This window comes from Siphateles boraxobius, unplaced genomic scaffold (genome assembly GCF_051911475.1).
Source record: "Siphateles boraxobius isolate OS27281-9 unplaced genomic scaffold, OSU_SipBor_1 12, whole genome shotgun sequence".
NCBI lineage: Eukaryota > Metazoa > Chordata > Actinopteri > Cypriniformes > Leuciscidae > Siphateles > Siphateles boraxobius.
The window spans coordinates 14,982,197-15,010,184 of record NW_027508722.1 but is presented as its reverse complement, the minus strand read 5'-3'; the positions used below and the strand labels follow the sequence as shown (position 1 = coordinate 15,010,184).

The 27,988-nt window shown below is 41.7% G+C and overlaps 1 protein-coding gene across 2 annotated transcripts; it reads right to left on the bottom strand.

Moving 5' to 3' along the window:
• Positions 1 to 42: 42 nt before the first annotated feature.
• On the bottom strand, positions 43 to 27,988 carry ahr1a (aryl hydrocarbon receptor 1a). 2 transcript variants are annotated; one of them, XM_077209204.1, is made up of 12 exons: positions 27,701 to 27,972; positions 27,499 to 27,546; positions 26,428 to 26,615; positions 20,410 to 20,498; positions 20,193 to 20,282; positions 18,515 to 18,638; positions 17,590 to 17,717; positions 13,033 to 13,235; positions 12,674 to 12,783; positions 10,545 to 10,686; positions 1,171 to 2,488; positions 403 to 535 (listed from the first exon to the last, which is right to left on the bottom strand). In XM_077209204.1, the coding sequence occupies exons 3-12, from the start codon at positions 26,552 to 26,554 to the stop codon at positions 452 to 454; spliced, it is 2,415 nt and encodes an 804-aa protein (XP_077065319.1). In that variant the 5' UTR covers positions 26,555 to 26,615; positions 27,499 to 27,546; positions 27,701 to 27,972; the 3' UTR covers positions 403 to 451. The 2 variants fall into 2 exon arrangements, with proteins under 2 accessions (XP_077065318.1, XP_077065319.1); XM_077209203.1 differs by having other exon boundaries at positions 43 to 535; positions 27,499 to 27,988.

Genomic DNA, 27,988 nt, shown 5'->3' with positions numbered 1-27,988 from the left:
GTACACATTTTTGACAGGCCAATAGATTTGCAACATCTCATGAGACATTTAAAGAAACATTTATCAAAGCACAGTGACAGCACTTTTAATTTAACAGAGAAGCCACAGATTATATCTAGCTGATCCAAATGGGCTGGTTCTTCATTAATCGTAGACTTCATGCTGAGCTACAAGACAGTTGTGCCTTTCTTTGTCCATTTTCAGCCTTTTCTTCACACCAATTTCCGCTTCTTCCTCCTCATCCTGCATTCTACTGGTGATCTTTTCTGGCCCAGGCTTTATGGGTTCGTATGACCACAGCTGCCATCTCTTGACAGCCAATGATCATCACAGCTCAGAGCATGGTGACCTCTAATAGGTAGGACCAAACTCCACCTTTTTTATTATTATAATTTTTCATGATTGTAAGCTGCAAGTATCCTCCAAAAGACAGGTTTGGATGGGGTCTGTTCTAGTTCTGCCGCTGGCCGAGATGTTGTGCGAGATGTGCCGTGTTACTCTCCATTGTATAGTTTGTGTGGCCTCCATTCTGAAACTGATAAGAAAGAGGATTTTAGTATGATTAATTATATTAATGTCAATTCTAAAATCCCACAGTCAATCTTTTCCTGTACCGATTTTACAGGCCCTACAGCAAAGGAATTTACAGTTTGAATCGAATGGGCTGCAAACAATAACACACAGCGTGACCAATGTAGTCTAATTTATGAACAAATGCCTCTTATGTTCTTTTTAGAGAATCAAAAAACATACAGTGTAGTCCAAATATTAGCAAAATTATACGTTTGAGCCAGTCTTTTTAATTAACCATTCAAAAAGACTCACAATCAGTCCCTCATTTAATCTGCCAGATTTCTGACTGAATTATCAGTTATCAATATTTACAGTGATTTTACATAATACAGTAAAGTATAATTCATTAAAGTACCATACAGTGGAATTTAGATAATGGATGTTTAAATCCTTCATCGAACCGTTTCAGTTATTGAGAAAAAAGATGATGCTGCAATGTATTATGCAAAAATGAAAGTCCATTATAAAGAACCTTTTGTGCAATTCAAAGGATCCATGGATGTAAAAGTTTCATCATGGAACCATAGATGCCAATTTAAATACTTTATTTTTAAGAGGGAAGGTAGGTAAACCACACATGAGGGGTTTGGTTCTAACCTGGCCTATGTAAGTTTGTTGATCCAGGCTTGGTCGGAAAACTACTCCTTCGCCCTGTCCTGAGTACTTCTTCCTCTCCATATTACCATCCAGGCCATTGAGCAGCCCCTCGATGTCCTGAGCCGTGAACTCGCTCAAGCCTGCGTCACCAGCAGTGATATAAGGTGAAGAGAGCTGCTGGGAGTAGCTGATGGACACAGTGCTTAGATGGTTTCTGTAAGGGTGCTTCAGATCCACATGAGGTGTCTCCAGGTAAAAGCATCCAGGCTGCTGGAGCTCTGGCTGGAGGAGGGAAGGAACCTGCTGTGTGTCACTGGCTATAACTTCAGTGAGGTTCCCACAAACCTCACCATTTTTGAGTGTTTTAGACACCTGCTGATTCAGAGGTGGAAGGTATGAGCACTGTGACTGTTGGCTCGTCGTCTGAACCTGAGGTTTTTGGATTGTAATGTGTGAAAGTTTGCATTGTGAGATTCCAGTCTCTTTGTATGGTTGAGACATTGAGTGTTGCTGTCCTTGAGGATTGTTTTGGAGATCTGCAGCAGCCTTCAGTTCTGTGTGAGGTTGTATCTGTGTGAAGTGTTGTGTCTTTGGTTCAGGATGTGCTATATTAAAAGTCATCTGTTGTTCCTGAGGTACTAATGTGAGAGGATCACATGAATCCTCTGGGATTAACACAGGAGCTTGCTGTGGAGGTGTGAAGGTCTGAGTAGGCTTCCAGACGAGACACTTCTCCTTCACATTGTCCTGGACATCACCTATACTGTCCGTCTTCGTCCCGAGAGACTGTTGCACATAGGACAAGATGCCATCTGTGAGGTCTGCCACATCATTTTGAACATCAAGATCAATCCCGAGGAACAGTTCGTCTTGTAGGGACTTCAGATCTTCTGGGCTGATACCTAAACTCTGCATAAATTCCAGTATCTCACAGCTGTCGTCTCCTCCAGAGCCTACGATTGGTTCTTGTTTGAGCACAGAGCTTTCAGAGATTGTCATAACACTTTCTTGCCAGTTACTGGAAAAGATCCCACCAAGATCCTCATTCCCTAATCCCTGTACCGACACTGAGTGCTTATCTAGAGAACACACATATATTGACTCATCCTGCTTAAGCAAAGATCCCAGCAGTGAGTCAGGGTCTACAGTTTCAATGGTTCTGAGTTGGTTATTGTTGTCTTGAGCAGTGGGATCAGACGGTGTGGTGCTACCCAGAGATCTGGGCAGGTTCATGTCATAGAGAACAGCCTCTCCTGTAGTAAAGCTGAAGGGAAGCATCATAGCACGCTTTCTCAGGTTCTCCTCACCCTCCTCGTCCCTACAGAAGACAGAATGACTCATTCTCAAGCAATACACCTACAGAAACAATATTAAATGCTATTATCTGAAAGAAATAAAAGTCCTTGCAACACAGCAAAAGTAAGCGTAGGGTTTAGGTTTCTGTTTTGCCACTTTGCTGACATAGATACACATCCCCAATACAGAAGAAAAGATCTGTTGCTACTTTCATTTCATCACGACTAAAAATTATGGGTCAAAAAAATGAAAAAATGCATGGATGAATCGTTCATAATAAGATGAACAACTAAATAATAAATAAGGTGAATTTTAATTTCATGCTGACTTTAAAGTCCCCCTGTGGTGAAAATCAAGCTTTTAATGTTGTTTATATGTCTATGCGGAGTTTTTTATATGCTTTAAGACAAAACATGTTTAAAGTCATAAGTCAGCAGACACACCATTGCTGAGTATTTTCTCCTTTAAACTGCAGTGTACCAAAGACAGTCTCAAAAACGCGGTTTGAAATCGCTGGTGTTTCTGACGTCATAAACTAACTTGTAACCAATAATGTCAATGTGTGATCAACAACGAGTGGATCTCTGACTTGGTGTGAGTGAGTGGAGGCGGGGCTAATTTGCATATTCAAAGAACCGCGTATACTAAATGAAGCACGGTTGTAGAGCTACATTCAAGCTATTTTAAGGCATGGAGATTATTTTTAGGGATACAATTATTGACTACATTGGGACTTTAAGGTATACAGTTCCCTTTCGAAGGGAACTCAACAATACGTCATCGACGCTATGGGGAACGCCTCAGGCGTGACAGGTGTCTGAAATCACTATCAAATCACGTCACATCACATTGACCGGCGACAGCCCGTGAATCATTAGAGTAATGATTAACGTGCGACCTGGAAGTATATAAGGGCGCCTTGCAACATGACAAATCATCTCATCGTCTTCAGGGACTGTTTGTTTGAAACGCTATTCAAAAAGTATACGGAAAGGTAAGAGAAAGTAGAAACGCACAGCTAAGGCAGATTGTTTTCGTAAGTGTGCCGACCCGTGTCCGAGGTTTCTGACACCGGCCGACACACACGAGCTGTGCGTTTTTTGCTTGGGTGAAGAGCACGCATGGGAGGTTCTCGAGGGAGCACTCTGTGCGAACTGTGAGCGTTTTTCTCTTAAAACGCTCCGCTCTCGTCTGGCCTTCTTCTCGAGTGAAGGGGGTTCAGTGTCTGGACCTCATGGTGCGGCTCCCGCTCGTGCCGAGGCCGAGCGGCGACTTACATCATGGGGCTCCCAGATGGAGCTCGTTGATCGCCTCGAGAGGGCTGTAAACCTCTCAGATGATTCGACGGCTGACGAGGGCGAACTGCAGGTCGATGGGGAAGATTACACACCGACTGTACCTGCAGTTGATGCTCTTCAGGACGCGCAGGAGATGGCTGAGGAGGTTTATGATCAGGTAGATCCTGAACCTCCTCGGCCATCCTGCCCCGTGTATGCAGAGCTGGTGGATGTGATGGAGCGCGCTGCCGACAGGCTGCAGCCGCCTCGGTAGCGCGCTAGAGGAGAGACCGCTCGCGGTAGGCTCGACGATGGGTTTCTCCCCGGCCATACACCACCAGCTCAGGTGAGCATTCCATTCCTTCCTGATCTTCATATGGAGATCGAGAGGGCATGGAAGAACCCATACCCTGCCCGTATCCACCGACATCAGCGGGCCAGTTTCGCTGATGTTGAGGGGATCGGAGAGCATGGGTACGTGTCAATGCCGCCCATTGACGAGACGTTAGCGAACTATCTCGTGTCTGGGCGGGCAGCGACACTGAAAGCTCCAACCCTGCCATCCAAACCGCTGAAAACAACGGCTCTTTTGAATGGCAGAGTATACACGGCAGCAGGTCAGGCCGGTGCTGCACTGCACACCATGGCAGTGTTACAGGCGTACCAGGCCGACCTGCTGGGGGATCTCGACCAGGGGGCAGGGATGTCCCCAGAGGTGGTGGCTGAGCTGCGCCGCACCACAGATCTGGCCCTCCGGGCTACCAAGCAAACCGCTGCAGCGATCGGACGGTCGATGGCGGCGATGGTGGCCACGGAGAGGCATCTGTGGTTAAATCTAGCCGAGATCGGGGAGAAAGAAAAAGCCTTTCTCCTCGATTCGCCGGTTTCGCCTTCCGAACTCTTCGGCACCTCCGTATAGGCGGTGGTGGGGAAGTTCAGGGAGGTGAAGGCGCGCTCATCAGCATTCAAAACTTGTATACCGCTGAGATCCGCCTCCGTACCCCGGCAAGCGGGAGGGCCTGGCCCTTCACGGTCTGAGGACCGTAGACAGGGCCAACGAGCCAGTGTCGCCTCTCGTGCGCCCCCTCTCTCAAGGAGCAGGTCGCAGAGAAGGCGTGACTCTCGCAACAGGAGAGATCTGAGGGAGCTTATCCAACGCAAACGCACACAGCGTCGGTGATGGATAACCTCCCCGGAGGGTCATGACATCTGCCCTCTCCTCTCTCCTGACCCCCAGGCGTTCATTACATCAGGCCTGGGGATGGGCCTATAATGAGAACTATGTTCTGACGGCCCACCTAGGCTTGGTTTGTGGAAATGCCCCTTTCAGGCTTGTGATGTGGCGGATCCGAGGTTCTTAAAAGAACTATCTGGCGGTCTTTACTTCGCACGCCACAGGTGAGCTGACCGGTTTTTTGAAGAGTATTTTTTGTGATTAAAAAATAAAATGTTTCTCTTTACAGACCGCGTTCCCTGTATAGAGTTACGGGGTCATGTCAAAGTACTAAGGTAAGAGAACTTTATTGGATTATTAGGGCCCTGAAGTTCCCTGTTAGGTGGCCAGAACGGTAACTGTGTTAGCCTTCGGGCTGCTAGGCCACCATAGGGTAGAGTAGTTTGTCTCTCTCTCTTTTAGAAGTTTTTACTTAGAGTGTTGACTGATGCTAGTGCTTCAGGTAGATCTTATGTCCGGCCCACGGGGCCGTTTTGACTTCTCTGAGTGTTTCGCCCCTTGAGCTCTGTTTAGGTTTTCAGTAGGCTGAGCGATTTTGCAGCCCTTTGTATGGAATAATACAGACTATATTCTTTAGTGGCTGTGGCTCCTCCGAGTCCTCAGATAGATCTATGCTTGCAGGCTGGCCATCACCAGGGCCGCCTCTGTAGCTGGCCTAGGCTGTACCTGGGATATTGAGGCGCTCTGCTTAGTTTAGCATTTCTTCCTCTGACTCTTCACTTTTTGAATGTATGTTTCTGTATCCCTGTATAACAGCCTCCTCCCATGGGAGTCGTTAGGCCATGGCCCGTCCCCTTCTTTGCATTCTGGGGCGACTAGAGTAATGCAGCTTGGTGCAGAGGTTGGTTTATAAGGACGTGGTAGGCCTCAATCAGGCCTCCGTGGTATTTCTGTCTTTTTTGAGCAGGGTTAGGTCGTCTTTCGCTTCACTAAGAATACGGGGGTTTGTCTGCCCTGACCCTGCCGTGCAGAACTGGCATACGGTTTAGGCCACCAGTATAGGCTTTACTTACCTCGCTGACCTACTGCTCGAGTGCTGGGTTGTAGGTGGTGGCTTTTAGGTCAAGCCCCACTCCCCTAGGTTGGGCACAGATACATTTCTGTCACCCCTAGAGCCGCTGGCAGGCCCGCACCCTGTTAACCTCAGGGTGAAGTGTGAGTATTCCCCTGTGATACAGGGTAGGTCTGAGCACTTCACTCCCAGTTCTGTATTTTCCTACCTCGCACTACTATGGCTCGGGTCGTGTATGAAGTAAGCCTTCACTTCTTCTTTTGTCGAAGTACGCTCCCCTGAAGCCAGAGCATTGCCCTGAGCTGACGCCCATGCATACAGGTCCTTCTCAAAAAATTTGCATATTGTGATAAAGTTCATTATTTTCCATAATGTAATGATAAAAATTAAACTTTCATATATTTTAGATTCATTGCACACCAACTGAAATATTTCAGGTCTTTTATTGTTTTAATACTGATGACTTTGGCATACAGCTCATGAAAACCCAAAATTCCTGTCTCAAAAAATTAGCATATTTCATCCGACCAATAAAAGTGTTTTTAATACAAAAAAACAAGTCAACCTTCAAATAATTATGTTCAGTCATGCACTCAATAGTCAATACTTGGTCGGGAATCCTTTTGCAGAAATGACTGCTTCAATGCGGCGTGGCATGGAGGCAATAAGCCTGTGGCACTGCTGAGGTGTTATGGAGGCCCAGGATGCTTCGATAGCGGCCTTAAGCTCATCCAGAGTGTTGGGTCTTGCGTCTCTCAACTTTCTCTTCACAATATCCCACAGATTCTCTATGGGGTTCAGGTCAGGAGAGTTGGCAGGCCAATCGAGCACAGTAATACCATGGTCAGTAAACCATTTACCAGTGGTTTTGGCACTGTGAGCAGGTGGCAGGTCGTGCTGAAAAATGAAATCTTCATCTCCATAAAGCTTTTCAGCAGATGGAAGCATGAAGTGCTCCAAAATCTCCTGATAGCTAGCTGCATTGACCCTGCCCTTGATAAAACACAGTGGACCAACACCAGCAGTTGACATGGCACCCCAGACCATCACTGACTGTAGGTACTTGACACTGGACTTCAGGCATTTTGGCATTTCCTTCTCCCCAGTCTTCCTCCAGACTCTGGCACCTTGATTTCCGAATGACATGAAAAACTGAGCAACAGTCCAGTGCTGCTTCTCTGTAGCCCAGGTCAGGCGCTTCTGCCGCTGTTTCTGGTTCAAAAGTGGCTTGACCTGGGGAATGCGGCACCTGTAGCCCAATTCCTGCACACGCCTGTGCACGGTGGCTCTGGATGTTTCTACTCCAGACTCAGTCCACTGCTTCCGCAGGTCCTCCAAGGTCTGGAATCGGTCCTTCTCCACAATCTTCCTCAGGGTCCGGTCACCTCTTCTCATTGGGCAGCGTTTTTTTGCCACACTTTTTCCTTCCCACAGACTTCCCACTGAGGTGCCTTGATACAGCACTCTGGGAACAGCCTATTTGTTCAGAAATTTCTTTCTGTCTTACCCTCTTGCTTGAGGGTGTCAATGATGGCCTTCTGGACAGCAGTCAGGTCGCCAGTCTTACCCATGATTGCGGTTTTGAGTAATGAAACAGGCTGGGAGTTTTTAAAAGCCTCAGGAATCTTTTGCAGGTGTTTAGAGTTAATTACTTGATTCAGATGATTAGGTTAATAGCTCGTTTAGAGACCCTTTTCATGATATGCTAATTTTTTGAGACAGGAATTTCTGGTTTTCATGAGCTGTATGCCAAAATCATCAGTATTAAAACAATAAAAGACCTGAAATATTTCAGTTGGTGTGCAATGAATCTAAAATATATGAAAGTTTAATTTTTATCATTACATTATGGAAAATAATGAACTTTATCACAATATGCTAATTTTTTGAGAAGGAGGCCCCTGACTAACTGGGGCCTCCATTTAGGCAGAGTGGCGTATTCTTGTACTCCCCTTGTTTTAAGGGTGCTAGCTTTCTTGCAGAGTACACTGCCATGGGCGATGTGGTTAGGCACCTGGATGCTGTAGGCGCTGTGTGAACAGCTTATCTGCCAATGAAGGCTGTGCCATTGAGTAGTAGGCCTCAGCAGGCCTCCTTTATTGGGCAGCCCCCAAGAGGGCGCTGTAGGCCAGCTCACGTTACGTGTTTGGCCTTTGTGGTTCGGGCAGTTGACTCACTGATGGGTAGTAGGCCTTAAACAGGCCTCCTCGGAGGTGAGTCCCAACATTGTGGTACATACCTATAGCGCTACTGGAAGCCCAATAGTAAGTTATGCTTGTGTAGTATGGTTCCCAACAGTGTATGTTAGCAGAATATGACTTGCTATCAGCTAGTAGGTCCGACCAGGCCTCCCTGTTAGGCGAGTCCCCAGCTGGCTGGCCTTAGCAGGCCACCTTGCACTATCACCCAGACTCAGGGCTCATAGCTACCAGTGGTTATCAGTTAGTAGGCCACTCAGGCCTCCCTGAAGGTGACCTCCCCACATACTGTGGTTACCAGGTAGTAGGCCTCACAAGGCCTCCCTGAAGGTGCGCTCCCCACGTACTGTGGTTTCCAGGTAGTAGGCCTCACCAGGCCTCCCTGAAGGTGAGTTCTCCACATACTGTGGTTATCAGGTTGTGGGCCTCACCCGGCCGCCCTGAAGGTGAATTTCCACTTACGTTGGCTATCAGGTAGTAGGCCTCTCTGGGCCTCCCTGAATGTGAGCTCCCAAATGTTGTGGCTGTCAGGTAGTAGGCCTCTCTGGGCATCCCTGGATGTGAGCTCCCAAATATTGTAGCTGTCAGGTAGTAGGCCTCACCAGGCCTCCCTGAAGGTGAGTTCCCACATGCTGTGATATCAGGTAGTAGGCTCCTACAGGCCTCCTTGAATGAGAACGGTCAGGGAGTAGGCCTCACCAGGCCTCCCTGAGGGTGAGTTTCCCACATGCTGTGGTGATCAGGATTTAGGCCCTACTGGGTCTCCCTGAATGGAACGGTCAGTTAGTAGGCCTCACCAGGCCTCCTTGAAGGTGAGTTCCCACAGATTGTGGTGATCAGGTAGTAGGCTTCAATAGGCCTCCCTGAGGATGAGTTCCCCACATACTGTGGTTTTCAGGTTGTAGGCCTCTCCAGGCCTCCCTGTGAATGGTTCCCTATGATGCTGGATTTAAGAAGCTAGTGGCCTCTTGCTATCTGTTTCAGCTAGCCTTAATAGGCAGCTGCTGAAGGCGAGCTTGCGCCCTGGCTCGCTAAAGTGTTCAGTCTCTGCTATTGGTTCCCTCCCGGAACCTTTCCTGCCTACAGCCTGGTTTGCCTACCAGGCAGACCTTGTGCTCCCCTCACCGAGGGTCTCTATGAGCATGCGACTTCCTGAGTCTGGTCAGACGGTTGTAGGCCTCATGAGGCCTCCCAGTTAGATCAGCCCTTAGGCCTTCACAGGCCTCCACAGTGTTTTGAAACACAGACACTGGGTTGATCCGTGGATCGAGTAGAGAAACTCCCCTCGCTAGCAAGGGTTGGAAAGCACTATGCTGAGTCATACTCTCCGGGATATCCCGTCTCTGAGATCCGGGCCGAGTGGTTCACTGCCAGCTTCGCAGTCCCTCGGGTTGGATGCCTTACTTAAGGCTTTTGTCCAGAGGCTCTGTCTTCAGACAGACAGGATTTGGCCAGACTAAGTGTCTATGTACTGACGCCAGGTCAGGCCGTCCTGGTGGCATTTCGGGGTGAGTACGTTCCCCTGAATAGTGACTGGCTGGGGTTCCTTCGGGTTCCCTAGCCACATTCCCTAGAAGGGACCCCTTCTAATTGGAAGTTGTGGTTCCAGGCCCGGAGCCGGCCCAGGTAGACCCTTCATTTAACCATGTTTATGAGGGTTTTCCTGTGAGGCTGTAGCTTGGGCTATGACCGTAGGGAATACTGTCACTGACAGCCCAGTGTGACCTGAGGGTGAGTGGTTCTAGCGTTTCATTTGAAGTTGCTGGTTCTGACACTTGTCACTGCCCTTGGGCATGCACTCCCCTCAGCATGGCGGAGTGGGTATTTCGTTCCCCATAGCGTCGATGACGTATTGTAAAGTTCCCTTCGAAAGGGAACGTCTCAGGTTACGACTGTAACCTATGTTCTCTGAGAACAGGGAACGAGACAATACATCTCCCTGCCATGCCTCGGGGCTTGCCTACCGTACAGTCCCTTCAGACGATAAGGTGATTTGTCATCTTGCAAGGCGTCGTTATATACTTCCAGGTTGCACGTTAATCATTACTCTAATGATTCACGGGCTGTCGCCGGTCAATGTGATTGACGTGATTTGATAGTGATTTCAGACACCTGTCACGCCTGAGGTGTTCCCCATAGCGTAGATGACATATTGTCTCGTTCCCTGTTCTCAGGGAACATAGGTTACAGTCATAACCTGAGACGTTTTATCTACAATTATTACAACTAGGATTAAATTATCTGCGGTTACCTTTTGCTATGAATACTGCTTCATAATAAAACAACATAGGAAAACATATACAGGATATTCAATATCAAAAAGAGACAACTTCACAAAGACACAAATAAAGGCATACGTGATGACTCTCTGGGAGGCAATGATGTAATCTGGTTGTCCATTTTTGTAGACAAGTCTAGCATTGGACTGTACCCAAATCCAGAGGTTCTGTTTAGTCAACAGTCTGAAAACAGTCAACCCGCTATCACCCGTCCTCATCGCTGCAGGGAAGAGAAATTATTAAATTAATTTAAATAATCAGCAACTATGTTGCTACCATTAATAATAAAAAAGTATATGCTTCTAGCAGTCCCCTTTTAAAAGATTGATTTCAGATTTGTGTATATGGTATTTGTAGATTTGTCATTGGTTCTTGCACGTCAAACAAACACATTTGAGCTTCTGTTTGCCATATTTCATGTGCTCTATCTACTAGGGGTGCAACGGATCAAAAAACTCACGGTTCGGATCGTTTCTCGGATCAGAGTAACGGATCGGATCATTTTTCGGATCAGCAAAAAAAATAAAAAATAAATGGCCTCATGTCTGCACCTATAAACACACCGATAGTTAGGCCTGTCACGATTACAAATTTTGCTGGACGGTAAATTGTCCAAGAAATTATTGCGATAAACGATAATATTGATAATAAACGATAATATTGTCGTTCTGAGACCATTTTCATCTAAAATAATGATAATGGCATAATAATGCAGGTATAGCTTTTCATAGATCAATAAACTTTTATTTCTAAAGACTATTTAACACTGAAAACATTTTAAATATCCGCAATACATGAACAAAACAACCAAAAACAATAAAAGCAAGGGACTCTCATTCTCTGTTAACAAAAAATGCATGTCTTGTCTTACCAATGTGTGACTTACGTTCACACTGAGAATCATATGCATCATGTACTGTGTGAGCATGCGTCTCATATGAGTATGTGCGCTAGTTTGTGTGTGTGCTCGCGTCTCATATGAGTATGTGCGTGGAGAGTTTGTGAGTGTGTGCGCTCGCGTCTCATTGAGTTTGTGCGCGAGTTTCTGTGTGTGTGTGTGTGTGTGCTCGCGTCTCATATGATTATGTGCGTGGAGAGTTTGTGTGCGCGCATCTCGCGTGTGTAGAGTTTGCGTGTATGTGCGTGAGCGACTTTAGGTGTGTCTTTGTGCATTTCATATGTTGTTTGAGCATTCAGCAGTATACATGTATGTTTGACTACTTAGTATGTGTATGCAAGTGTTTCATATGTGTGTGCGTGAATGAAGTTTGATTTAAGCCCTAGATGGCACCTTATATGAGGGAGAGAGAGAGCGCTCGCAAGAGAGAGAGAGAGAGAGAGAGAGAGAGAGGGACGAGCGAGGGGTAGTGCTGCGCGAATGCCGTTTGTGATGGCTTTAGCCCAGTCTGATCGTGCAACAAGGGGCTGCTTAAATGCTGCAGTGATAAGCGGTTGTTGAGCAGCCTTAGTTTTCACTCCTGTCAGTGAAACATCGGGGGGATGTCGCTTCAAATGCGTGGCCATGCTGCCACAGTGCCTACACATTGTCACGGTTTTATCCACTAACCTCTTTCCTTCATCATTATATTTGACAGGGAAGCCAAAATGCTCCCATACAGGGGATTTAAATGACGCGGGGCGTTCAAGCTCCTCCGTTCCTCCGCTCGCCATGACCACGCTGTGTGTGGACTGAACATGCGCACAACTTTTTTTTTTTTTATAAATCAATCCGCGGATCACGTGTGTGCCGAACCGAAGATATTGATCCGAACGGATCACGGATCAATGATGATCCGTTGCACCACTACTATCTACGTATGTGCGCTGATCAATGCTTAGAAGTTAATAAAAAAACTAAATTAAATCTGTTCATCATATAAAGTGATCGTGTCTCTTCAGAAGACTTAGATTAAACCGCCCGATTCATGTGGATTACAATGTCTTTTTGTACTTTTTGAAGTGTGGAAATTTTGGTTGCCCATGGACAAAAATGATGTGACAATATTAAAAAAAATCTTAATTTGTTTTTAAAATATCTTAATGTCTTATGGGATTTTTTATTTTTTGAGTGAACTATTCTTTTAGGAGCAATACAATTATTTCAACAACAGTTAGATCTCCAGCCTCTGACACATCAATGTTGAAACCCAGCGTGAGTGAGGTGAGTGTGTTTTCTTTATCCATTTGTGATAAAAAAAGAGTCTTACTCCGCATGTGGTTCTCGGCGCAGTACAGCATGTCTGCTGCATGGATGAACTGATAGCCTGAGCCGCGGTAAAACAGTTCTGCCTCCGTGTAGCCCAGAACCATCTTTCCTCTGTGGAGGAAAAAAAACACATGGCTTTGAAGGTAAGAGATACTGATGGTATAAGAACACCAAATTAAAAGCCAATTATTGTTTACAACAAAAATAAATAAAAAATTTAAGTGGTACCGTAAGTAATTTTTAAAACTTTCACAAATCTAAAGAGATAAAGATGCCACTACAAGCCAACAGAAACAAACCAAAGTGAACGGAGAAAAAATCCACAAGCTTTTTCACCCGATAGGAGTTCATATGTCTTACTTTGCGTCACATGCGGTTGGTGTGAAATCCAGTTTATGCTTGGTTTTAAACATGAAGCTCTTGGTGCAGATCTCCAGTATGTAAGGCGGCTGCAGAGGACTGACCAGGGCAAACAGGGCCAACTGAGGAGGGATGCGTTTGCCATCTGCTGTCCTCTCATTCTGCCCATGCAGGAACTTCAAACGCCCCTGAAAGTTCATGGGCTATAAAAGTACAAGCCATCTATTTAACACATTCGACCATATGTAAATACATTCCACAGCATTCAGCTAATTTTCCTCAACCTCTCTTTGAAACCAATATGAAGAAATGATGCATTTTTTTGAGAATTGTCATTTGAGCTATGTGATGTAATGGAAATAGCGACAGATCTTTTCTTCCATATTGTGATCTACATCCGATGTACTATATATCCAGATTATTGAAAAAGAAATTTAAAAAAAAATTAACTTATGTTTGCAGGGGCAGGGTTTATTCACGGATTAATTCTATAAAATGCTTTTAGAAAATAGATAATGTGATTTTTCATTTCATGCTGACTTTAATGCTATTTGAAAAGTCTGATTTTGGTTATTAAGCTCACAAATGATCCTGCAGAGACAGTTAACTGAGAAACTTCTCAATAGGCTGAGTCATAACTCCAAGCTGTGAGAAAGTCTTGGACCAAAAATTAACTCAACCAAAGACGGGCTCCATTCGAACTTTGTTTGTAAACAGTTTTTAGCCTTCAGCTAGGAGAGCTTGGACTATCCTTAGACTCCCAATGTCAGCCTTGTGTGTGCTATGTATTTACAGATTTTATCAACTTTATTTATAGGGATCCAACAATACATTTTCTCCAATCACATTGTCAGAATGTTCAGTGTTCTATCTAACTAATCTATCTGCAAGCAATAATGTTATTGTAATATTTTTTTTTATCAAATTGTGATTGGAATTTATCAAACATCTGGGTTACATGGTGATTAATGGAAAGTAAACCATTAAGAAAGTATAATTTATAAACTATACTTTTACCCAGAACTTGAGTAAAATGTTGTTGTTTTTTCTGCCTTGCAAGCACTGGTGAATTGAAGTAATCTAATATGGTTACAATAATAATAATTAAGAAACATTATGTAAAATTAAAAAACAATTTTATTCAACTGATACCTAAGAAAATCAACATGCTTTCCCCAGTAAAATCTCTTAAATAAAACATTTAGTTTTAATATGTACAATATGGTCTTTAAGTGATTTTAACTGCTATGTACTACATGTTTTTACATGTACATACACGACCCTTCATTATTATACCATTATTAACCTATTATACAAAATTCACTTTTACATGGCGTTTGAACATAAATGTGTATTGGCAGTGTGTGTACACAACCACCCTACAATGATAAAAATTCACCCAGTGCTATTTTTTAATCCCCATAAATCATAAGATCTGTCTCAGAACAAGCTTTTCTCAGATTCAGGGCAATATGACGTACTTTTGCACAAGCCCCGCCCACGACTTTTGAATGACACTGCAGTTTAAGCACCCACCATGAGAGTACAGCGCCAGTCCCACTTTGTAAAAAAAAAAAAAAAATTATAACTATCTCGTGGCCTCAAGATAGTAACTCGTGGCCTCAAGATACTAACTCGTGGCCTCAAGATACTAACTCGTGGCCTCAAGATATTAGAAACTAACTCGTGGCCTCAAGATACTAACTCGTGGCCTCAAGATACTAACTCGTGGCCTCAAGATACTAACTCGTGGCCTCAAGATACTAACTCGTGGCCTCAAGATACTAACTCGTGGCCTCAAGATACTAACTCGTGGCCTCAAGATACTAACTCGTGGCCTCAAGATACCAACTCGTGGCCTCAAGATACCAACTCGTGGCCTCAAGATACTAACTCGTGGCCTCAAGATACCAACTCGTGGCCTCAAGATACCAACTCGTGGCCTCAAGATACCAACTCGTGGCCTCAAGATACCAACTCGTGGCCTCAAGATACTATCTCGTGGCCTCAAGATATACTAACTTGTGGCCTCAAGATAGTAACTCGTGGCCTCAAGATATACTAACTTGTGGCCTCAAGATAGTAACTCGTGGCCTCAAGATACTAACTCTGGGCCTCAAGATAGTAACTCGTGGCCTCAAGATATACTAACTTGTGGCCTCAAGATAGTAACTCGTGGCCTCAAGATATACTAACTTGGGGCCTCAAGATAGTAACTCGTGGCCTCAAGATATACTAACTTGTGGCCTCAAGATAGTAACTCGTGGCCTCGAGATATACTAACTCGTGGCCTCGAGATATACTAACTCGTGGCCTCGAGATAGTAACTCGTTGCCTCGAGATAGTAACTCATGGCCTCGAGATAGTAACTCGTGGCCTCGAGATAGTAACTCGTGGCCTCGAGATAGTAACTCGTGGCCTCGAGATAGTAACTCGTGGCCTCGAGATAGTAACTCATGGCCTCAAGATAAGTGTATATAAAAGGAGAATGCACAATGGACCAGCTTTTCTCCCTAAAGCAGAAAGTGCACGCTAAAGCTGCCACCCTTTTAAGGCACTTCTTGTCAGGCTAATAGCTATGGATAGAGAGCATTTGATAAAGTTGTATTTTAATTTAGGGATGCGTTACCAGGATATACTGAACACACTTGCTTTGCAAGGGATTATTGTCAGTAAAAGGCAGTTAAAGGAACACTCAACCGTTTTTTTGAAATTGGGGTTATTCACTGTCTCCCCTACATTTAGATAGGTGGCCAAATGCATTTTTTTCTCAGTGCATGCATTGTCTTAGTCTGGCAGCGCCGCCGAAGTATCTAACCCTAAACTTCACATACACACTCTGGGGCCATCAGAGACTTATTTTACATCTTGTGGACAGGGTCATAATACATGAATATCAGATGATGTCACCAACGTCTCCTCACTGACGTCACTCAATTCTAAAACTTGTCTTCCGCCATCTTGAGTACCTGATTCGGCAAGATCGATACGTCAGTCGCAAAGGAAGAAGAGCTTATTCTCTGGCCGAGCCCGAACTTGGGCCGATATATCCCGTCACTATCCTCGGGCCGGGCCCTTGATCTAGAGATGTGCACTCCCAATGCAAAAGAGTGCGGCGCGGGACTAGATTTGATGGCGAGTGCGAGCGGCAATGCACTCTCTGTGTGTGTGCGTCTTGCAGGGATAAAACGATTCGCGGGACTCCCGCAAACTATAAATATCTATGAATAAAACATATAAAACTAATACATTTTTGCAGAAAAGCAACAAGAACTAAAACAAAATAGAAATGATTTACAGGCCAGAGTTTCCTTTTAAAACACGTTTGCAGCGATGAGCAATGTAACCACAAACAGACATACGTGTTGATTTCTTCAACGCAAAGGCCAATCAGAAGCATTTAAGATAGACTCCCCTCACTGCTCAAAACCTCTATGCTCAAAACTGACTTTTTGTTCAAAGCTCTGTATGCGGACAAATCCTCTAATTGTAACAAACAAAGTGTATATATTATGAAAGATTCATTGTGCAGTCAGCTTAATTGATATTAACAGAGATGTGAGATCGCGATTAACTGATGTCAGCTTTTTAGGAATTATTAAGGGAGCGCACTTTGCTCGCATTCAGTCAAAATCCTTCAATCATATCATGCCCAACCATGCACGCAGCTGCTTGCTTTTATGTTATAACAGTGGTTTGTGTATGCAAACTCTCTGTGCAGTGTTCATGTTGTCTGTGGTGAGTGGATGTAAATGATAATGAGCTTACGCTAGCTTAGGGCTGTGCGATATCACGATTTATGATCGTGGATTAAAATATATCCACCATCTGCTTTTGAAGAAATGTCGTAGTATCGTGCATTCTATCAGTTGCAGTTCTGGTCCTCCGTCTCAGCATAGGCTACAACGCGACGTATATTCACATCAAATGTTAACGCAAAGGAACGGGACAATGCAGTTCACATAAGTTCATTATTTGCATCTGCTAACAAGTCATTCACGTGTTGATGCGCGGTTCTAACGAGCGCTTTTCTGAGCGCGTACACCCGAAGCGCACGCGCACTAAGCCTGTCTAACAACAGCGACAGGTTACAGAACGAAGTTATTTTTCGAGTCTTATTGCGCGAATACTGTCAAATACACACAGGGTTTACAAAAACAAAGTTGGTTATGTATAAAGTGAAACAAACAGAGAAAATCTGCTTCCTAGCTAATGCCGTCAGTATTGTAGACAGTACCCGGCAGGTACTCAAGATGGCGGCAGTCAACTGAAAAAAGAGCGGTTGACGTAAGAGGTCATGTGACTGATATTCATGTATAGGTGCCCTTTAAACCTACCCATACTACTAAACCTGTCTCTAACCTTACCTGTATCCCACTTCAATAGCAGCAAAAGTGTTTTGCAACACAACATGAAAAATGAGTGCATTGTAACAATTGAGTGAGTGCATTCTAACAATTTTTTTTTTATGTAAATACATAGTAGTTAAATACACCTAATATAAAGAGTGATCAAAAATCTTTTTAGGTTTTTTTATTTATTATCATTTCAACTTACAAGAAAGCCAGATGAGTTGTCCAAGAGACATCTTAACCGGCAAACAAAATTTCGCTCCAGAAAGGAGTTCTCTGGCGGCAACTCCTCTGGACCGTAGTACGTCTGAGGCAGTGGTGAATCATGGGAAGCTTGACAAAAGCAAAGCAAGTGCATTTAAACTTGATTATAGAGAAAAGCATAATTAAATACAAGATAAATGTACTTAGAGAGGTGTGTTTGCGTGTGTGTGTGTGTGTGTGTGTGTGTGTGTGTGTGTGTGTGTGTGTGTGTGTGTGTGTGTGTGTGTGTGTGTGTGTGTGTGTGTGTGTGTGTGTGTGGACAGAAATGTGTATAATGACATGGGTATTACACTGGTATTACAACTTGAGCGACACAGCTGTCATGTTTATAACTATGACAGGCCTATTTAATTGCCAGTGTTAGATCTGATAACAGATCCAGCTTGGTTGAGAATAAAAAGCCCAATCTGAAACCAGAGCAAACTGGCACAGCCTTTGTACACCAGCTATAAGAGGCGGTTACACATATGAACCTGAATCCTCAGAGCATATATAACTGAAAAGCAACTTGGGAAATATTCAGATGGTCTGAAATCAAGTGAGCTGTTGGTTAAAAACATGGTCCATAACAAACTTCTTTGTTATTCTAAGAAAAAAACATTTGGGTACCTTAACCAAATGTTAGCCATCTGAATAATGTCAACGTTGTTGTTTTAAAATCATGTTATTCGAGGATTTATTTAATGTAAACTAGGATGTCTGTCACAATGGAACTTTGCCAAACTTTGTTTGCAGACAAATGCAATCCATCCTCATTGACTCTTTGTGTTGATGGAGTGGGGACAGAATGTTTCAGTTGTCCAGGCACAATGCTCAGATCTGCTCATGGGCTGTCTGGAGAGACGTTTAGTTAACTTATTTTCTACCTTGCACTATCTGTCCGGTGTCTAGAGTGCAGCTGGGGTTGAGCGCCCAGTGGAGCTGCTTCTGAAACTTAACCCGGTCTTCAGTGTGAATGAGCTCGTACACACACTGATGGATGAGATCCGACTGCGAACAAAACACATCGGTTTTACTGCAAGTAGTTTCACAGCTGCTCATAGCTGGTACCAAATTTATGAAGAAATCTGAATCTAAATGCTGAAGGAAAAAAAAAACAAATGGTAAATGTCTTAGCAATCAACCTGTTTTTATCTAAATTTGTTCACAGCCTGCTTTGTCTGGCAAACAATCCAATTCAAGTTGGTATTTGATAAAATAATTATTTCTGATTGCGGTGAGGAAGTGCTTTTAGTATCACATTTGTGGGAAGAAGCTGGAATTTCACACAATAAATTAGAAAGCTGCTATGAATGATTTAAAAAGACTGGTGAGATAAATTAAGATCTCTTTTCAGTAGTATTTCACAACAACAACTGAATAACTGGTTTAAATTTGGATAAACTCAGGTCCATAATGCTCAATGTAACCTTGAAATGTTTTTGAGTGAGTAGATTCACTAAATTGATAAGGAATGTGTGCAGTGGATCAAACAAAAACTTGGATTGGTGAAATTTGAACAAACTGGACTGACAAACAAGGGATGGGCATTGACACAAATTTCACAATTCGGTTCAATTTTGATTCGCAATTTTGCGATTCAATTAAATGCCATTCAATGTTATTAAATTCTAATGTGTTCTTGTTTCCGTATTCCTGAGTTATTTGTAAAATATATGTAAAACTGCTGCATTTAGATCGTTTACTCATCTCTATTTTCAACCCAACTGTGACAGATCCCGATTAATATCAAATACAGTGGCCTACATGTCAATTTATCTCAAGGAAAAAATACACTTGCTGAAATTAACAACTGATTTGTATACAAACATTTAAATTGAACATAAGGCCGTTTTTATAATAACTCAGATGTCTCGTTTCTACTCCAATTCGTTTTTCTGATATAAACATTTAAATGGTGGCTTTCCTAAACTCGTTTTTATGACAGATTTATAAATTGAAGAACTACAAGTTAAGTTAACATTTTTTTTAAAATATAGTTCATATACTTAGCAAAATGCTCAATGTTCATTTTTCTACCTATCGAGCAAATGTCATTGAATGGCTTTTCTGAGGTAAATATATTGTTACGTGACATTGATTATAAGCTTTTATTGACGTCTATATTCATGTTTGTGTCATTTTGTGTTTATTTCATGTATATGCTATAACTACTGTAGCATTAAAGAGGAAGAGATGATTGGCCATTTGAACTGAGCCGGCTACAGCGACCTGTCACACCACATTAAAGACCATCAAAACGGTATTTACTGTTTGAACTTTATTATAACTGACAGAATTTGAAAGCTTCAAAAGTCTGATAACTGAAGACAGCATAGAATAAAAGATTGATTTCTAGGATTTAAGGATTAATATTGGTTGATCAAAATGAGAATTGATTAAAATCGAGAAACTGTTATTATTAACCCAGCCCTATTCTTTTTTTAAACAGAAGGTGTTATAATGTAAATCCAGTTCATTTCGGTCCAAATTAGCCCCTACAAATAAAGCCTTTGGGCTGCAGTTTCTTCCGCCCCCACAATACATATGCAAACCGATACGAACCTGATGGAACCCCAAGTAGTCCTTAATGGTGGAGGAAGCATAGAAGATTGTGCCACTGGAGGTGACCACCAACAGAAAGCCATTTATATGCTATAAAAAAAGTAGGTAGATTAAGTCATGCTCCTAATAAATAGAATTCTAAAACTATTTTAGTGTGTTTTTGTCTAGATCTATATGCTTGAATTAAAATCCTAATGTTTCACAGCAGTGAGTTCACCTGTAGTAAAAATTCTCCCTCTGGAAGCTCCTGAATTTGTGGTTTAGTGTTATTTGCTAGTTGGCTGGAGTTATTTGAGTTCAGGGTCACTGCAACAGCAAACAAGCATTAAAGTAAGAAGCTCTGCACAATAGATAAAACAGATAATACCAATTCTTCAACAAAGACATGATGAGAAAATTATGGGTAACCTTTCACAATATTTAATGTCATGGGAAGGCACTTGATCAGGCATAATCAAACAACAGCACAACTTCCAGCATTACAAAGAATTCCCTGCATTAATAATGATAGTGAGAGGGAAACATGAAAACATGTATAACAATGGCAACTTATATCCTAGAGCTGTTGGCATCTGAACAACCAAAAATTGAAAGCAAATCATAATGCCCAGTGGTTTAACAATACACAGTCATGGTTGAATAATACTTGAGCTTGGCACACATGAGCAAGGTTTGCTGACAGAGTGGTTTATATGACATGCAAGGGCAACGAGAGGTAACTTAACAAACAGACATTGGGTCAATAACAAATAAGAGAGCCCATGTTAAAGAAAATAAAAAATCTAGTCTAAAAAGTATTTGCCAAGTTCTAAATTGTTCTCTATTCATATTGGTATCATATGATTTCGAAAAACTTTTTCAAATGAATAACTTTTTTTAACTTTTTAACAGTAGAAAATCTTGAAGAATTGATGTTCCCAACAGATACATTTTCAAATCAATTAATTTGTTAATAACATGACTGGGTCAGTGATTTTTATTGATTTATTTTAATTTGTTAAAAAATATATTTAAAATGCAATTGATGAATACAGCGGCTTCAATACAGCTATTATGAGCATGGTTTCCATTTCAATTAATTTAGATATTATGTATGTATATAATATTTATATAAATTTCAATTGAAATTGAAACCATGCTCATCATATAATAGCTGTATCTGTTGGGAACATCAATTCTTCAAGATGTTATACTGTACATAAAACACTGGCAAGAAGTAAAAATGTACTCTTGACTCTGCCAGGCAAACTCTTTTCTATTGAGAACAATGATCTATCTACAGTCTTTACCCACTAGATGCCATTACTTAGTCACTGTGTCAAAAAACCCCTGAATTTTGGTAGTATGTGCCAGCAAAACATTGAGATCATATCTCAACCGGTGTTCCAGCACTCTTCTCATGCAATTTCTGACCCTAAAGATCCCCACACACTGGTTCAAATGATCAAAACTTGGCATGGTCTTTGATGCTACACAGCAACTCAGGTCAAAGTTTGCTGCTAGAGCCAATGACTATCAAACATTTCGTAACTCTTTTCACCTAAGTCAAAATGTCAACGAGTCGGTTTCAATTACTCACGCAAACCCAGACCCTCCCCTGCAATGGCCTCCAGAAAGTCAGAGTAATTACATGCAACAATCAGCGCACCTGTTTAGCTTGTTTCTCATGGAATCCCTTCAATGCTGAGCACCTGACCACACCTCTGAACTGGTCAAGATAATTGGAAGAATATAACTTGGGAACTGGAAATGGCTCAGGGTATTTTTCTTACTTAACAAAACTTGGACTGTTGCCTTTATAAATCTCAAAAAAGATGTACAACTGCATCCTTGAGAGCATAATTGTGTAAGGCTCATCTGAAACACATGCTTACACTACATAAACTGTGATATTAAACCCTCTAAAAGTCTAGTCTCTGGCTGACGTTTAACGGGCTAATTATTAACACTTGAAATATATGTTTGATCAGGACAGTAGTTCAGATATGTGCACTTTCCCAGCCGACATTTTACCTTTTCAATGCTAAATGTTTTCTATTAGTCAAATAATATTTAAATGTATATACTTTAAAAGTTTGGGTCTGGTAAGTTTTTTATTGTTATTTTTGATGAAATGAATACTTTTATTGAGCAAGGGTTCTTTATTGATGAAAAGTGACAGTGTATGACATGAGTCTATATATAATGCAATAATTATAATTATACTATATACTATTACAAAATATTTTTTTATTTTAATTAAAACAAATTTTTACATTTCTATTCATCAAAGTCTCCTGAAAAATGTATCATGCATTTTTTTCAGAAAAATAAAAAATAAATTACATTAAATAGAAAATAAATTACATTAAATAGAAAATGTTTATTTAAAATTAGAACAATATTTTACAAAATTACTGTTTATATTGTATTTTTTATCATATAAATGCAGTAAGCAATAGAAACTTCTTTCAAATACATTAAAACATTATCTTAGCGACCTCAAACTTTTGAAATTAATATATTCATTTAACATTTACTTTGTAAAAACAAAGTATTGTTAATAATACTATATTAAAACTTTGATTTGCAGTAATAGCTGGAAATTTTGCAAATATAATGTAACTAAAAGCTATGAATTAATATACACGCTTAATTCAACAATGGCATGATCTCTTTAAAGCTTTCAAACCCACTGCAAGCTATTTTAGCAATTTCAACTAAATTGACTTATCTATGTTAATTGGCTAGATTAAATCAACGGAATTCAACAACAATGTTCAGGGCTGTTTCCGGGCCATCGGTTCATTCTTACAGTTGAGCATGCATTATATACTGCAACTAGGCGCAATATTATCTATTGTCAAGTACGAACATTCTACAATCTGTGCCTTGGCTTGAATGTTGTGAATTCATACAAACGTTAAAGCTTTTGGACAGCGGCAAGAAAAAAGTATCCGTCCCAACAGAAGAAAGAACGTCCAGACCATTATTATAACATTTCAAAGCATATTTCTTTTGAATATTCCTTATGTTACCCAAATATAGGTCATCCTGAGATAAAACTGCTGAGAGACCAGGATGTCCTGTGATAAGCACTCAATGTATCACAAACAAAAGGAGGAACTCCATGCACTGCTCTGTCCAACTTCAAAATCTTAATGCTGAGGGCAAAAGCCTCTTGCCTAATGCCAGGTAAACTTCTTTGGCCGATTTCACAGACAAGGCTTAAGTCCGAGACTAAAATGCATGTTTAAGCTGTTTTAAAGTAACACTATGTAGTTTTTCAACATTCATAATATATTTCCAAGACCCTTTAGATGGTACATCGATTTACAATAGGTTAAATGACACGTTTGCCATAGCCTGACGTGGTCTGTATCGCTTTTACTGGCACTATGTAACTTCGGGTTTCGGGTAGTAACCGGAGCACAAAAAGAACTACAAAATTCGACTGCTTTACAGCATACATAGTTTTTCTTCGTTTGAGATGTCTTTCATAAAATCATGCATCATACTCTACCTTGTCTGTGGCCATTGTTGATTCCAAAGCCGGTGCTGGATAAACAGCGAGTGTGCGCGTGCGACAGTAGACTGCGGTAGGCTAAATTATTTACGACAGCAGTAATAGACAATTCCACTTCCAACCTGTAGGGCGACCGCAGAGGAAAAGTTCCTTGGTGTTGCTTTAACTGAAAGCAACTTGCACTGACATATCTTAGAATATGTCAGTGCCATTGTTTTGTCTTAAGATGCACATCAGTTATGTTTTTTCTAAGGCATGTTTTAAAAAAGCTACTTGCTAATTTAACAAAGGACTTATCCTAGCTTAATCTAAGCCCTGTCTGTGAAACCAGGCCCTTCTGTTAATGTTTTCAACATATTCTGGTATTACAAAAACAACCATCTTCAGGTGGTCATTAAGAGTATTTACTTGTCAGAACATCTGATTTTTCTGCTCTTTGAAAGGAAAATGATATTGATCTCACCAGACTTCTGCTGCAAGGCTCCCGCTATTTCACCTCTGAGGATTGCAATGGCGGGCCCTCATTGGAGGAAACAAACGAATACATATTGAGGTTCTTTAAAATTCGGGGCTGGTTTTCTAACCACTTAAAATGATCTGTGATCTAAGCGGCTTTTACACTTGGCACTGTTTGCTGCAGTCCTAGTCCGCGTGTGATTGTTTCCGCTAAGATGAATTTCCGTTCATCTTACGTCATCACAAATGGGCACAGCACCATAGCTGTCAACCCTCCCGTTTTTTCCGGGTTTCTCACGTATTTTAGCTCTTTTCCCGCTGTCTTCCCGTTTTAGTATTTTCCCGTAAAATATCCCGTATTTTTACGCTCTGATTGTGTGAGACGTACAAGCTCGGGCAGATTCGGCTTGAAGTTGTTCATCCTCGGATGCGGCGCCGCAATCGCTGTTACAAAAAAAGCCGTGCACACAGCAAAGCGAAATGTGGTCTTGCGCACCCAACTGGTCATTTTTGCCGCGCGCACCTTCGCGCTCATGCGGACGCGTCGAGTATAAACCATGGTATAAACAAAGCTTAACCCTTACTCCGTGTAAGCGTGCGCTCTGATCTGTAAAGGGGCACAGACATCTACCAAATCATCTCCTGCAGCATCCTCCGAACTTCCGAGGCACCACTAACTCCGCCTCCGTTTCCCTCGTAAGCTTATATTAGTAGGCCTATTTAAACATTCTCTATGATAAAAAATGTAACAAATATTTTAATATCACGATTTTGGCGGTTATAGAGTTCTAATGACGGTGTTCAACTATAACCGTCGGTCTCACGGTTACGGTCACACCCCTAACACACACACACACACACACACACACACACACACACACACACACACACACACACACACTGTCTCTCTCTACCTCTCTCTCTCTCTCTCTCTCTCTCACACACACCCACTGTCTCTTTCTCTCTCTCTCTCATACACACACACACACACTGTCTCTTTCTCTCTCTCACATATGTAGGCCTATATGTAGTTATAAACTCTTTAGATTGTTAATGATTAGTGCTTTTTTTTTAAAGTTTGTGGGTAAGAATCGTGTAAAAAAATCCCTTATTTTGGGGATGGATTCCGGGAAATCTCCCTTATTTTCAATGTTCAATGTTGACAGCTATGCACAGCACATGTTAGAAAACAGAACGCGGGTGAATATATAGTGGTTTAAGGCTTTTAATTAATTTGGTGCTGTTATGCACAGAGCACCAAGTGAACAAAAGTGAACGACACTTGCGTTTACTGTATGTGCTTTGCATGAAGGCTCGAAATGGACTCTTTTGAGGAGAAAGCTGATTGCGAGTCATTCATTTGCCACTCTGAGCGATTACACCGCACACTTACCCTCGCTCATATCCAGAGTAGACTGTCATCTCCTAAGTGTGTTTTGTTGATGACGTTGTCATCGGATAAAACACATGCACAGGTAACAAGTGCATCCGAGGCAGCATCCTAAATCGCATACTCTCTTGAGTAGGTAGCTTACTTATTTTAAATAAGTAATTACTTCACAAGCGCTAAAAAGTATATTCTATAGGCCTATAGTATGAGTGTGTAGTATGAATGTAATCTGGACGTACTACATTCGCCATGTAGTCATTATCATGTGACCTACCAGCGTCAGTACGGTAACGTTGCTTCACTGTCATTAATAAATCCTCTCCCGTGGCCTCATGGTATAGTAAAGTGTCCATCGTATACACACTTCAGAATCTCGTCGGAAGAATAAGTAATGCGCGTACTTTTTGCTTACTCTTTTATTCATGCGAACCACACCCTGTTTCGAACTAAACTGTCAGTGTAAAAACGCCCTTATTCATTTTAATCATTAAGAAAGAAAAAGTGTTGCCTTTGGATGGTGTCCACAAGATACTAAACTATGACAGAATTGTATAGAAAATACATTGAAATAATAAAAAATAATCTTTCAAATTTGCATGAACTAGTTGGGACTATTGCAGGGGTGTCCAGTCCTTCTCCTGGAGAATTTGGCTCTAATCCCAATTAAACACACCTGAACCAGGGTAATCAAGGTCTTCAGGATTACTTGAATCTTCCAGGCAGGTATTTTTGGAGAATTTGGAGCTAAATTCTGCAGGACATTGGTCCTCTGGGATCAGGATTGGACCCCCTGGGACTATTGCATCCATACATTTAAATATAGTCAGCAATTGTACAACTAGTATACACATGATACAACTGCAGCTTCAGTTTACATGTATTACCATTGAAGTGACTTTTGGCCCGCAGGTAGCTCACACTTAGCCTCAGTATGGTGAGTTTGTCCATCTTGGATATGACCTCTTGTGGGAAGGGGAGCTGGCTGGCCAACCTGTCTAACTCTCCATTCATCCGGTCCCGATGTCGTTTGGATGGATTCGATTTGATGCATTCAGGAGGAGACTGCTTTTCACTAAAAAAAGAGTGCATGATTAGCTCTGAAAGATAACTTTCAGATTAGTATGACAGGATAGCCAGACATTCATAATTTCATATTTTGTAAAGTTTGCTCTATTAGACGCAATAAATCACAAACTTTTAGACTGTTTTTAGACATGGCCCACATTTTGGTAAGAAAAGCATGAACCTGGTGAAATATGAATAGAAAATAACGTTAAATACCTATATTCAAAGACCATTTGTTGAAAAGAATATTTGTCAATAATGTTTAATTCCACAACCTGGAATAGGTTTGGTTGTTTATTAAATGTAATCACAAAATCAGGGTTGTATTCCATATTTAAACATTTCCCACATTTTGGGTAACAGAACTGAAGAAAAAATGGTATAGCAGCTAATATCAAATAAATCACACCTCTGTCTATTCACTGACCATTTGTTATATATATATATATATATATATATATATATATATATATATATATATATATATATACGCAACACTATACGTAACACAAATTATTAGTTCACCCCATTAGTTCACCAATGGATCGCTTATTTGCCAGGTGACACGCAATTAACGAATCGTTCATGAAAACGCTCAAGCACAAAACACGTTCGAACGCGTTATAAACGACGTCCAAAGTTTCGCAAACACAGTCTGGTTAGATTTTGGAGGGAGGGAGAGAGAGAGAGAGAGAGAGAGAGAGAGAGAGAGAGAGAGAGAGAGAGAGAGAGAGAGAGAGAGAGAGAGAGTGCATCGATAACATCTCTCAACGTTGAGTCAAATTGAATAAATATTCAGATAACTATATAAAGAAATAGGCTACTATAACAAAAACTGAGTAACGTTATAGCCTATAGGTTTAAGCAGCCTTAGAAAACAAATTATTTACCTTTTCGGGGCAGGTTTCCTCCGTTTGCGACTTGCATAAACATTAGGCCTACAGAAGCTCATAATTCCCACAGAAACAGATTCGTGGTTAGTCGGGTGGTGCTAGCAGGCTAAACTTAATCTGCTGTAGCTTTCTGCCCAAATAAACAAACCTTACAAACTAACAATTACCCGGTAGTGCTCTTTAAATCTGAAGCATTCACCTGTGTTAGTAAACAGCCTATGGTTGACACGAGAGCAGAATAAACACATCCCTGTGATTGCTAAGCTAAAATGACAAGCTGTCTGTCAATCTAACTAACATTAGCTACGTTTTGTCTAACTTTCTAAAACTCAACTATACTGACTCAAACGCACCTTTTGCTCTCAAAAAATATTTACATAATAGTCCAGGGCTGGCTAACTTGTAGTAAGTTTGACAGTGCTGTAACTCAGTGACAGACCAATGTTTGGTTTTGACAGTCCGATCAGAGGCAGGGCTTCTCCTTCAT